General features: G+C 37.8%; 2 protein-coding genes across 3 annotated transcripts; one reads left to right on the top strand and one right to left on the bottom strand.

Moving 5' to 3' along the window:
• Positions 1-1,964: 1,964 nt before the first annotated feature.
• On the bottom strand, positions 1,965-5,280 carry LOC112559067 (ankyrin-1-like). Its single transcript, XM_025229959.1, has 2 exons — positions 5,102-5,280; positions 1,965-3,310 (listed from the first exon to the last, which is right to left on the bottom strand). The coding sequence occupies exon 2, from the start codon at positions 3,018-3,020 to the stop codon at positions 2,295-2,297; it is 726 nt and encodes a 241-aa protein (XP_025085744.1). The 5' UTR covers positions 3,021-3,310; positions 5,102-5,280; the 3' UTR covers positions 1,965-2,294.
• A 1,289-nt stretch (positions 5,281-6,569) lies between these two features.
• On the top strand, positions 6,570-10,538 carry LOC112559064. Of its 2 annotated transcripts, XM_025229956.1 has the most exons (3): positions 6,570-6,740; positions 7,008-7,056; positions 7,834-10,538. In XM_025229956.1, exon 3 carries the CDS (start codon positions 8,090-8,092, stop codon positions 9,473-9,475), a length of 1,386 nt encoding a protein of 461 aa, XP_025085741.1. In that variant the 5' UTR covers positions 6,570-6,740; positions 7,008-7,056; positions 7,834-8,089; the 3' UTR covers positions 9,476-10,538. The 2 variants fall into 2 exon arrangements, with proteins under 2 accessions (XP_025085741.1, XP_025085740.1); XM_025229955.1 differs by lacking the exon at positions 7,008-7,056.
• The last annotated feature ends 993 nt before the right edge of the window (positions 10,539-11,531 follow it).

The following is an 11,531-nucleotide window of genomic DNA, read 5'->3' as shown; positions in this document are numbered from 1 at the left end:
GAAGAGTAGTCGTAATAATAATGATGATGATGATGACAAGTGAGAATTCATAAAGTGCAATATCTCAGCCAAAGGCGGACTCATTACGTTAAACAAGATCATAAATTAGCAATAAAGATATAGAACAAAATCACAAAATAATAACAAAGATGTAGAAGGAAGAACAGTGGTAAAGCCGATAACTGTAGATTTAACGGAAGTGACTCCAGAGAATATGGTTAGTAACATCAGGAGAATTTTGAGAAGATATTGAGTAATCTTGAGAATATTAAGAAATGCTATCACATGAAACCGCAAGAGGGTGATCATCACTTCAGTTCATTCAATGCAGATCACGGTCGCTGCCGAAGCGAGTGAAGATGGCGGAGTGGCCTCCAGCCAACAGATCCACACAGGTTTTTTTTTCAAATAACATTATATATACCGCCTTTTGCAAGAGGAAGAAAACGCAGCAGAAGCACATGCACACATGAAGCTCCAACATTTTTATTCAAATCGAACCACAACCACAAAATAAAAACAAAACTAAGGAGAACCGATCCCCTTTTATGATCCGTCCACGATGATAAATGTAGCTGTACCAGTGAGTAAAAATAACTAGCGTTGCAATTGCTAATTCATAAATTGAAATTTTTGTATCAATAATAGCAAACATTTGTCAAAGCTAAAAGATAAGATTTACAGGCGAACATGGAAAGCAGTATATACAAGCAGTATATACAAGCAGTATATAAAAGTATACTGTAACATTCCAATCGAAACATCATACCTTTTAAGTATTGACATAATGAAATAGTCACATCTTCACTTTACAAAATACACAGCAAGTGTCTGCTTACAGTTGGTAAAAGGCGTTACAATAATTTAAAAAAAAAAATGGTTATTGGTAAAATGTCATCATGACCCGAATACTTAGCTGAAAGTAGTCATAAGATGATCTATGTATGTATACTGTGTAACTATAACATCAGCTCAGTGAATGTTATGTTTTCCTCTTTTTAATTTGCGCACATGTAGATGATCAAACAAGGATTACATGGACGTTTCTCATCCCTCACAGCTGTCTCAATATTTCCTACACTGCAAGATTAGTTATCTATCATAGATGAAAATAAATAAAGTTTCGATAGTTAAGATTGACATTTTAGACAAATTATTACACAAAGAAGACACAGCGTTATGACTATTGTTATGATCTCATCGCATCTTTCATTTCTTTCCATAAAGAAGCATCTGTAACAGACACTTAAACATGTTCGCAATTATGTGTCATGTACAAATTATTTACAATATAAACTTAATAAGCCACCTGACAGTGTAAAACATTTTCCGTCAAACGCTTTCCTTCACATAATTTTTTCTCATCATGGCAATTGCTTTTTTTCAAATATTTACAAAACGATGAATGCAGTGTGATTATTAGCAATTATAAGACAGCAAGTTGACTCAATGACAAATCTGAAATCTTACTTTCAAGCTCATTAAAAAAAATAACTGTCACAGCGCATTGAACCAAAACGTTCAAAAGCAATTGAAGGAGTGGTTGTTCAAATAAATTAAATAGGCAAGGGAAAAAAAGAAAAGAAAGGAAAGAAAATTAATACCAAATTAAGTAATCACTGAAATTTACTCCAATTACTGCCCTTCAGTGTTTTTGTGGGTGGCGCGTTTTGTTGACGTGCCCGTGACATGAGGGAATTCCCACATACCCACCGGCGAATTGGGGCAAACATTCTTCTATCCCTCCTAGATTGCATATGGTGAGATATTTCTTCTGGAGTCTGAAGCTCTTCTGACAGTATGTCATGAAACAGGATGTACTGCTGAAGCCGTTGAGGGACAGGAAGACACGTGACCTTCTCTTCCCTTCTGGTGCCACAGCCAAGAGCGTGAGAGACAGTCAGGCGACACAGAGACTTGAGAGACCGAGGCTGAGTGGCAGCCTGCTTCAAAATGTTCAGCATTTCTGTCTGTACTCTTGTCTTTTCGAGTTGTAATGGTTTCTCATACTGTTCACTCAGCTCAAACAATTCCCTGTTGCTACTGGCACCAGATTCGACCAAAAGCTTCAAGGCCTGGACATCTTTTGCTAAAAGAGCAGCTTGAGTTGGAGATGACGTTAAGGAGGGTGGACAACCATTCTGAAAACGTTTGTCAAGTCTGATGGGTAGTTACTCCCGAATGCACGAGAAATTTGACTAAGTTTAGTCCATAATCTTCATTTACACCTAAAGCGAATCGGAGCAGTGAATATCCAAGAAAATCAGGAACTAAAGGATTTGCTCCTCTGTGGACTAACATCCTAAAAATGAACCAGAAGGATCCTGCCCAGAAGAGATAGAAGAATACACTTCGTATTTGAACAAGATTGGCCTTCCTTCATAATCCTGTCTGTTAAAGTCGACTCCCCGAGCCTGCATTGCATCCAGTAAAGCTGTCAACATTGAGTGAGGAATTTCTCTTTGGTTAGCAATAATAAGATGTAAAAGATTTTGGCTGTTGACATTTACATTTGCTTCTGCGCCATGCTGTAGCAGCACAACAACATAATTCCAGTTTTTATGTTTGGCTGCAAGGATCAAAGGTGAATGACCATGACTGTCAAGCTCGTTGATGTTCAGGCCATGTGCAAGTAACGTTTTTGTGAACGACCTTAGTTTCTCTTCACAAATATCTTTTTGTTTAGCCAGCTCATGAAGATATAGTTGTCCCTCCAATAAAACATTATCACCGATCTTCACCTCACATCGAGGAAGAAGCGCTAGTATTGCAGGCCAGTAGTTACACTGGACAGCCATTTCAAAGGCGGTCAGCCCATCAGGAGAACGGGCTTCAGTGTCGACCCCACTGTCCAGTAAGTGGTTAATAACACTTAGAGTGTCGCCGTTAGAGTTCACACATTCACCTTCAGCTGAAGGTTGTGAAGCTCTCATCAGCAATGTGAACCCTTCGCTGTCCCTTATATCGAGGTTCACAGGAGTGTCTGTAGGTCCTGACACCGAATCTATGTTTTCGCTCATTGCTGCTCCACCAATCGCCAAGATGCCTTCAGAATCTTCTAGCTAATCAACCGATGACACATTGAACTATAATCAGATGTCTTTCTCTCTATTCTATGTGCTTCTTTTGTTATTCTTTGCATTTACCACAGTCAACAGGTGATTAAATGCTGTGTTGTCTTTAGAGTGTTCATTTTTAAAAATATATAAAAACAATCAGTAGAAAAAGCCGCTGCACTGTTCCCAGTGAGTCAGCTTTTATGTCTTTGTTCCGAAAATACGATTTTTAAGGAATCTGCTGCACGGTGGACCTGCAATCATAAAATATCAGGCTTCAGTCTTTATGCGTTCGAGCAGTTAGAAAAATTAGTAAGACGTGCCTTATGTGCACGTTCCTGCGTTTGTCAGTGTGTACGTGCGTACTTTCTGTGCTTCCACTGACAGACCTATAGCCTGAGTGTTGACTGTGCACAGACTAGATGTGGTGTATACAGTGGGATAGCGATATAATACAAATATGCCATGGACAGCCTTTTCAAACAAGCAAAGAGAAAACAAACAGAAGCTATCTTGGAAACCTTTGTAAAAGTTGTCTTCATATAGTTTGAAATAAATTTTGATATTTATGTAGTAATACAGTATTAACATTTAGGGAAAATCTAACGATGATGATTGCCGTTCTTTTACTAGGAGCATCAACAAACAAACAAACAAACAAACAAACAAACAAACAAACAAACAAACAAACAAACAAACAAACAAAAAAAACAGGACCAGTAAGCTATAAAATGTGTTTTCTTATGATTGGAAAAAGCTAGCATTTTGCAAAATGTGGATGAATACTGCTTTTTTATCCTTGAGATATATTCTTACAACAATCGCCAGGCACAAAAAAGGCCTTGATCGTGACGTCATGGTATGCCCAGGTAACACATATTCCCAGCTTTTCCATTGGCTGAGGACTGCGCAACGTAAGCCTATTCATAACTGTCCTGAAGTCTGTTGTTGAATTTTCTTACATGATTTTGTACAAGTGTATTTCATGAGTGATGTATTTATCTCAAGCTAAATTTTCTTCTTGGTTAACTAAACTACTTATGAGAGAACAGTAAATATGATAAACTGGAGGTAGTTTATGTGTTTAGAAATATCCAGGTCTTGGAGTATGTTAAAAAAAACTATTGTATTAGTCTTTAAGTGATTAATTTATAAAAGAAAAATAACAAAGGGAGAAAACTCCTGATAAATTCAGGATTTGTTCTAGCATGGATTACTTCCCCATAACAGCTGGAAAAAGTCAACCAATCAGGTACTTTGTTTTGCTATGAAAGTGGGCAAGTTGACCAAGCACTATTTTTGCAATAGTTGCGGGTTACTCAATTCGACGTGGATTTGTACTTAAACAATTGCGAATTACAAAAAAATAGTAAGTAATGTTTAAAGCCTAATGTCTTTTCTAATAAAAATATATGTGTTTTGGCACCATATGTTTGCATATAATGTAGAAATAAATTTTTAGAGACCTTTAGAATTTTTGAACTACTTGCCCGGTTTTCTCTCTGTCCCATACAGCTGCAATCTTTCATTTTGATTTAGTAGAAGAAAACAAAACCTATAATTCTTTAAAGTCACACCACGTATATGTTAAAAAACTGCTCTTTTAAAACGATGTAAACAGTTGGTTGTCTTTATTAAAGGCTGTTAGTCATAAATATTCCAAAACATGCGATCGCGGGCTTCTCAGCCTAAAGTCATGCGTAGCAATATTTACATTTTCTGTTTACTCTTTGCAAGTCACTTCCTGTCTAAATAACCTGACACACAAGGCCTACTTTACCATAGGTCACGCGCATAACATGCATTTACTATAAATAATGTTTAACTTTATTGGAATTTTAATTTTTGATGATTTAGTCAACTGTCACTTTAGTTACTTTTAACTGAGTTAAATTTTTAAAAAGTGTTCGAAAGCTTAGAAGACCTATCATACAGTCAACAAATACATTTAAATCGTGTATCATTTTCTTCTAAATTTTTAAAGTTCAAAGCATTAAATTTTGTTGTTGTTTGGAACTTAAAAACGAAAGAAATAAGTGTCTCACCGTCATTTCATATCTGTCATCATTTGTACAGAGCAGCACACACCAGTTCTTGTGAGATTTGCTGTGAAGCTCAAGGGAAGTCTACTGAAAGACTGAAGAGCTCGGTGAAAATAAGGTCGTGAGGGTGTAAAGGTGTAAATTACCGGTGTCCCCGTCTTGCTTAGTTTCCTATAAACAGCCCTCCAACACGTGATCGCGCCCCTACTGTACCCAGTGTCCCCTCCCCACCCACTGTATACACCCACAGAACTGAGCGTGTCAACAACAAGGAAGTGAAAATCAACGATCACGAGAGTGAGGACAACACTAGAGGGCGTTACATCTCTAAGACTAGCAAGTCGTGTTACAAATGGAAGTAGCTCCTGCTTTCCGAAGAATTACAACCTTTTTTGTTTCATATATATATACCCCAGTAATAATTATATAGAAGCATTCAGGGTTAATAGTTAGAACCAAGTATTTCTAAGATATTAGCGTTACCTTTATTTTTGATGTCTTCAGATATATAACAATGAAGAATATCCAGCTTTCTTGGAAACGTACCAACGATCGAATGTTTAGAGGTGTATTTATACTTTGACAAAAACTTGTTTCCTCCGCCCCGTTGATCTAAGCAGACGAACCTCTAAGACTGACTGACTGACTGACTGACAGACTGACCGACCGACAGACAGACAGACTTCAAGATCCGGTACTTTAAACACATGTGTGAACTTTCACAATACAGGAAGGCTGAGAAACGAGCTTTTAGAAAGAAAGAGGAAGAGAGCTGCGATGGATTTTCTCAGGTCGTATGAGTGAAAACTTGAGCTGGAGTTAATTAGCAATACTTACAGTCCTATGTATTGTAATTCAGCTTTATCTTGTACTCTCACAACCCCGGCATCCAGGAACAACACACAAAAGATTGAAGGTCTGCATAGCCATTAATGTTTTTTATTTTAGGTTTTCGTTGGGGATGTATAAGGTCGCCTCTATAATAGGAAGCTGTTAGAAAAAATAATTTTATGACCAGTGTTTATGCCCGAGTCACTTACAGCTCACGGCTGCACGAGAAAGTGAAAGAAAGAACGAGAATCCGTGAGAGCTAGTGAAAGTGAAGTGGAAAGAGAAAGAGTGTTAGAGTGAGGGAGAGAATGAGTGTAAGATAGAAAAAAGGAAACAATACATATATATATATATAGAGAGAGACCATAAAAAAAGAAAAGGAGAAAGAGGAGAGATAAAAAGAGCAAGAGAAGAGGAAAACGAGAGGCAGAGTAGCAGAGTTTGAGAATAATAGAAAGACTCAACAATGATTAAGAACATTTCACTTCCTTATTGTCAACAGACCTTGTTCTGAGTATGTATTACTGTGAGGGGTACACTGGGTACAATAGCTGGATGGGGGCGTGATCCCCGCTGTCACGTGTTCGTCAGGCCGGATGTTGTAGCGAGCTGTCTTTAGAAAACTATTTAAAACGGGGACACCAATAATTTACAAATTTACAACCCTTGTATGGACTTTATTCTCTCGAAGCTCTTCAGTTTTTTCAAAACGAGGCCTTGTAAGTCTCATCATCGCCAGAGAACTTCACCACAAACCTCACAGGGACTGGTGTGAGTTGTTCTTACATATGATGACAGATGTGATATGACGGTCAGACTCTCATTTCTTTCATTTGTAAAAACTATAAAAACTTTGAATGCTCTGAAGTTTTAAAAATGTGGGGAGACAATAACGCACGATTTAAATATATGTGCTGAGTTTATGGTAGGTCTACTAAGCTTTTGAAATTGTTTTTCTCATACAACGACTAATAATGCATCTAGTAGCTAAAATAGCATCATAGCAGTAGTTGCTTACAGAATAGCTTTCGTATTTTATTTACATACATTTAAACCACCTCTGTTTTATACCATTTAGTGTTCCACCATAAGGAACGTAGATGAGCAAGAGGAAAATTTAGCTTTGGGTAAATATACCCTTCCAAACTACATCCAGTTCATCCTGTTTGCTGTTCCCGTATAAGTAGTTTAGTTGAGGATAGGTAAAAATTCGGTTGAGATAAATATGGAGATACACGTCTACAAGATCACCATTAAAAGAACTTTAACAACAGACTTCAGGACAGTTATGGATAGGCTTACATTGCGCAGTCCTCAGCCAATGGAAATGTTGGGAATATGTCTTACCTGGGCATACCATGACGTCACGATTGTGGCATTCTTTTGTGCCTGGTGATTGTTGTAAGAATATATCTGGAGGAGAAAGAAGCAGTTTTCACCCAGATTTTGCTTAATGCTATCTTGTACTTGTCCTGTTTGTCTGTTTGGCTAATGATGCTGCTTTTTATGTACGCTAGTAAAAAGAAGTGAAAACAAGAGTAAACATTAAAAACCTTAATGTGAATATTATTACATAATTATTGAAAAATTTTTGGCAATATGTGCAGACAGTACTTGGTGTAAGAAAAGGGTTTCTGGATAGCTATTACTTTTTTCTTCTCTTGCTTATTCGACAGTGCTGGCCATCATATTCTGTTAGTATTGTATAATTGGTTTATTTTTTTACACCACATGTTTGTTCGCATAGTCAACATTAAGTCTATACCCCAATACCTTCGCAAGTACTTCATAACTACCACCATTTCTCGCTCTTTCTCTCTCTCTCTCACACATATATATATATTACTAATTTGTATAAATACTCAAACGTATAAAGCTTCAAGAGTCAATTTTTGTTATTGCAGGTTCAACAGCTCCGCTAATATCATATTTTGCGAACCCAGACAATAAATTTGACTCTCTGGTAACAGTGCAGTGGCTTTGTCCATTAAATATGTGATTCTACTTTTTTAAGTTAACACTCTTAAGACAAGAAGATATTGAAAACATCTGTTGACTGTAGTAAATACAAGAAAGAAAGTGTGATAGACGTTAGCTGAGTGTATCAAAGTTTATTAACTAGAAGGTCCTGAAGAATTCTTGGCGATTCATATAGGAGCAATGACAGAAAGCGTGGATCTGGTGTCAGAACATCTAGCTCCTCTGGTAAACCTGAACTTAAGGGACAACGAAGGTTTTACATTGCTCATGAGAGCTTCACAACAACCGTCACCGGAAGGTGAATGTGTGAACTCTAACAGCGACACTGTAAGTGTTATTAAACACTTACTGGACAGTGGGGTCAACCCTGAAGCCCGTTCTCCTGATGGAATGACTGCCTTTGAAATGGCTGTCCAGTGTAACAACTGGCCTGCAATACTAGCGCTTCTTCCTCGATGTGAGGTGAAGATCGGTGACAATGTTTTATTGGAGGGACAACTATATCTTCATGAGCTGGCTAAACAAAAAGACATTTGTGATGAGAAGCTAAGGTCGTTCACGAAAACTTTACTTGCACATGGCCTGAACATGGACGAGCTTGACAGCCGTGGTCATTCACCTTTCATCATTGCAGTCGGCAACGAAAACTGGAATTATGTTGTTGTACTGTTACAACATGGCGCAAAAGTCGACAACCAAGCTCTTTTACGTTTTATTGTTGCTAACCATAAACTCATTCCTCATGCATATCTGACAGCTGTACTGGATGCAATGCAGGCTCGGGGAATGGACTTCAACAGTCTGGACCGTGAAGGAAATACAATTCTGTTTACAAAGGATGTGTATTCGTCCATCTCTTCTGGACAGGATCCTTCTGGCTCATTATTTAAAATACTGGTCGACAGAGGAGCAAACCCTTTAGTTCCTGATCGTCATGGATATTCACTGCTCCGATTCGCTATAGGTGTAGATAAAGATTATGGATTATACTTACTTAAGTTTCTCGTGCGAACAGGAGTAACTACCCATCAGCCAATCTTGACAGACGCTACCAGATCCAGGCCAAAAAGAAAAGACTATTTTGATAAATCAGTCCACTATATGCCATCTCCAACTGAAGCCGCATTTAAAGTGGAAGATGTCCAGGCCTTTAAGCTTCTGATCGAATCCGGTGCCAGTAACAACAGGGAATTGTTTGAACTCATAGCTCAGCTTGAAGAAAATTGTTTTTACAAGACCAAAGTAAAGACAGAAATGCTGAACATTTTGAAACAGGCTGCCTCTCAGCCTCGGTCTCTCAAGTCTTGGTGTCGCCTGACTGTCTCTCACGCTCTTATCTGTGGCACCAGAAGGGAAGAGAAGGTCACGTGTCTTCCCGTCCCTCAACGACTTCAGCAGTACATCCTGTTTCATGACATACTGTCAGAAGAGCTTCAGACCCCAGAAGAAATATCTCACCATAAGCAGTCTAGGAGGGAGAGAAGAGGGTTTTCCAAACCTACCATAATATTTTGTTGTAGGCTCGGGTCACGGTCGCCACCGAACGCAAACACTGAAGGGGAGTAACTGGCGAGATTTTCAGTGATCACTTACGTTGTATGTTTTTACATTAAAAAACATTAGAATACAATTCTTACCCTTTCAATTTTTTTGAAAAAACAATCAAGTTTACTTTGAAATGTTTTGGTTCAAGAGGTTGTGGCACTTATTTTCTCAAGTGAGCTTGAAATTCAAGATTTCAGATTTCTGGCGTGTAGTCAACTTGCTGCCTTGTAATTACTAATAATCAGACTGCATTGATCCTTCTGTAAATATTTAAAAAAGCAATGGAACCAGTAAGAAAACGCGTGTGACAGGAAATATTTTACACTGTCAGGTGGCTTAATTTTCTGTTATATTTATTGCAGTACATGCCGCATGATCAGGAATATGTTTAAGTGTTATTTACAGGTTCTTGAAGATGTCAAGAAAAAAATGTGACCACATCCTCTATGCCAACTCTCAAAGTGCTGTGTCTTCTGTGTAATAATTGGACATAAAATGCCAGTCGTAACTATCCAAATTTTGTTTGTTTTCATTTCGGATTAAGTAGTAACTGTCAGTGTAGGAAAATAGTGAGACAGCTGTACTGGTTGAGAAACGTTTCTGTCATCCGTGTTTGTGCACCCACATGTGCTCAAAATAAAAAGAGAGAAAAAAAATGGCACAAATGGTCTGCACATAACATTCACTGGGCAGATGCTATAGTTGCACAATGTACCTACAAAGTTAATCTGATGACTGCCTGCAGCTAAACATTCGGTCTTGATACAATTTTACAAATCACCTTATTGTTTACTGGTTGCATTAATAACATTGTTTGTAAATTTTCATGTTCGCTGTAAATCCTATCTTCTTGTTGTGACTAATTACTATTCTCTGCTGGTAAAAGAAACATTTAAAATTATGAATTACTGAATGCTACACTATTTGTTGTTATGCTATACTTTGTGGAAGGATCATATGTATACACACAGTATGTACTACTGTAGATGCACAGACATAGACGTGATATTTTGTATCTAATTTTTAAAAATTTCTTTTAGAATTAATAACAGTAACCAAAGAAATAAAAGTACTTTAAGCTTCATGGTGTGTGTGTGTGACTGCCCTTGTGTACGTTAAAGAGATGAGTGTCTGTTAAGGAATACTTGCCCCAGAACATGTGAGTACATTTCTGAGTGTTTACCGAAAGATGTATTACCGCAGTGACAGTCTTGTCCTGTCTTGCTGAAGTTTTTATGATTTGAATAGAACAATCTGTAGGACAGCGGATGCTGTTACTATCCTTTTGAATGTTTGGCGAGAATCGTCTCGAAAATCATCGAACATGGTGCCCCTAAATTTCTATCCTATTAAACGGAAATACTGATAAACAAGAGCTGGTGGATATAGAATGGAGACTAGTCTACATGAGAGAGTGAAGCAGCACACATGGACATGTCTGTCACCTTAAAACAACTTCCTCTTTTATGTCAAGTGATGGGGCAAACACTGTCCGACCAGGCTGAAATGAAGGTCGACTGATAAGAACTTGATGGTGATTGTAAACGAGTAGACAGACCTTCATGCTACCACTCAACAATATTCGCCCTCACCACTAAATCCATCCCCTCCCGACGATCAGCATAGATAAAGCGAATGCTTTTTGCTGCAACAATATATATATCTGTATATCAACATTATGGGTTAGTTACTGTCAGTTTTTGTATCACAACTTCCGTGTTCTTTATGTGTTCGTTGTTGCTTAAAACTCTTGTGGTCAGTGCCACCTCATCTAGAGTTTTGACTTCTCTTTTACCGCAAACAGTAATGGTATTTTGTGTTCACATGACTTGTTCCATCTTTACCACTAGCTGTCGTTATGCTCGTCACAGGTTTTGGTGTGAAATAACAAAATTTACCTGTCTTTCCTATAATGCTGTGGTTTACCAATTGCTCATGCAACTAAGGATTCTTCTACTGACCCAGGTTATAGCACTACACATACAGTTTTACTGCCTTCAGTCATATTAATCTCTGTTATTGTCAAGATGAGTAATGCATAATAAATAATGTCATAAATCATTAGAGCAACAATATA

This window comes from Pomacea canaliculata, linkage group LG3 (genome assembly GCF_003073045.1).
Source record: "Pomacea canaliculata isolate SZHN2017 linkage group LG3, ASM307304v1, whole genome shotgun sequence".
Classification (NCBI taxonomy): domain Eukaryota; kingdom Metazoa; phylum Mollusca; class Gastropoda; order Architaenioglossa; family Ampullariidae; genus Pomacea; species Pomacea canaliculata.
This window is presented reverse-complemented; position numbering and strand designations above follow the sequence as displayed.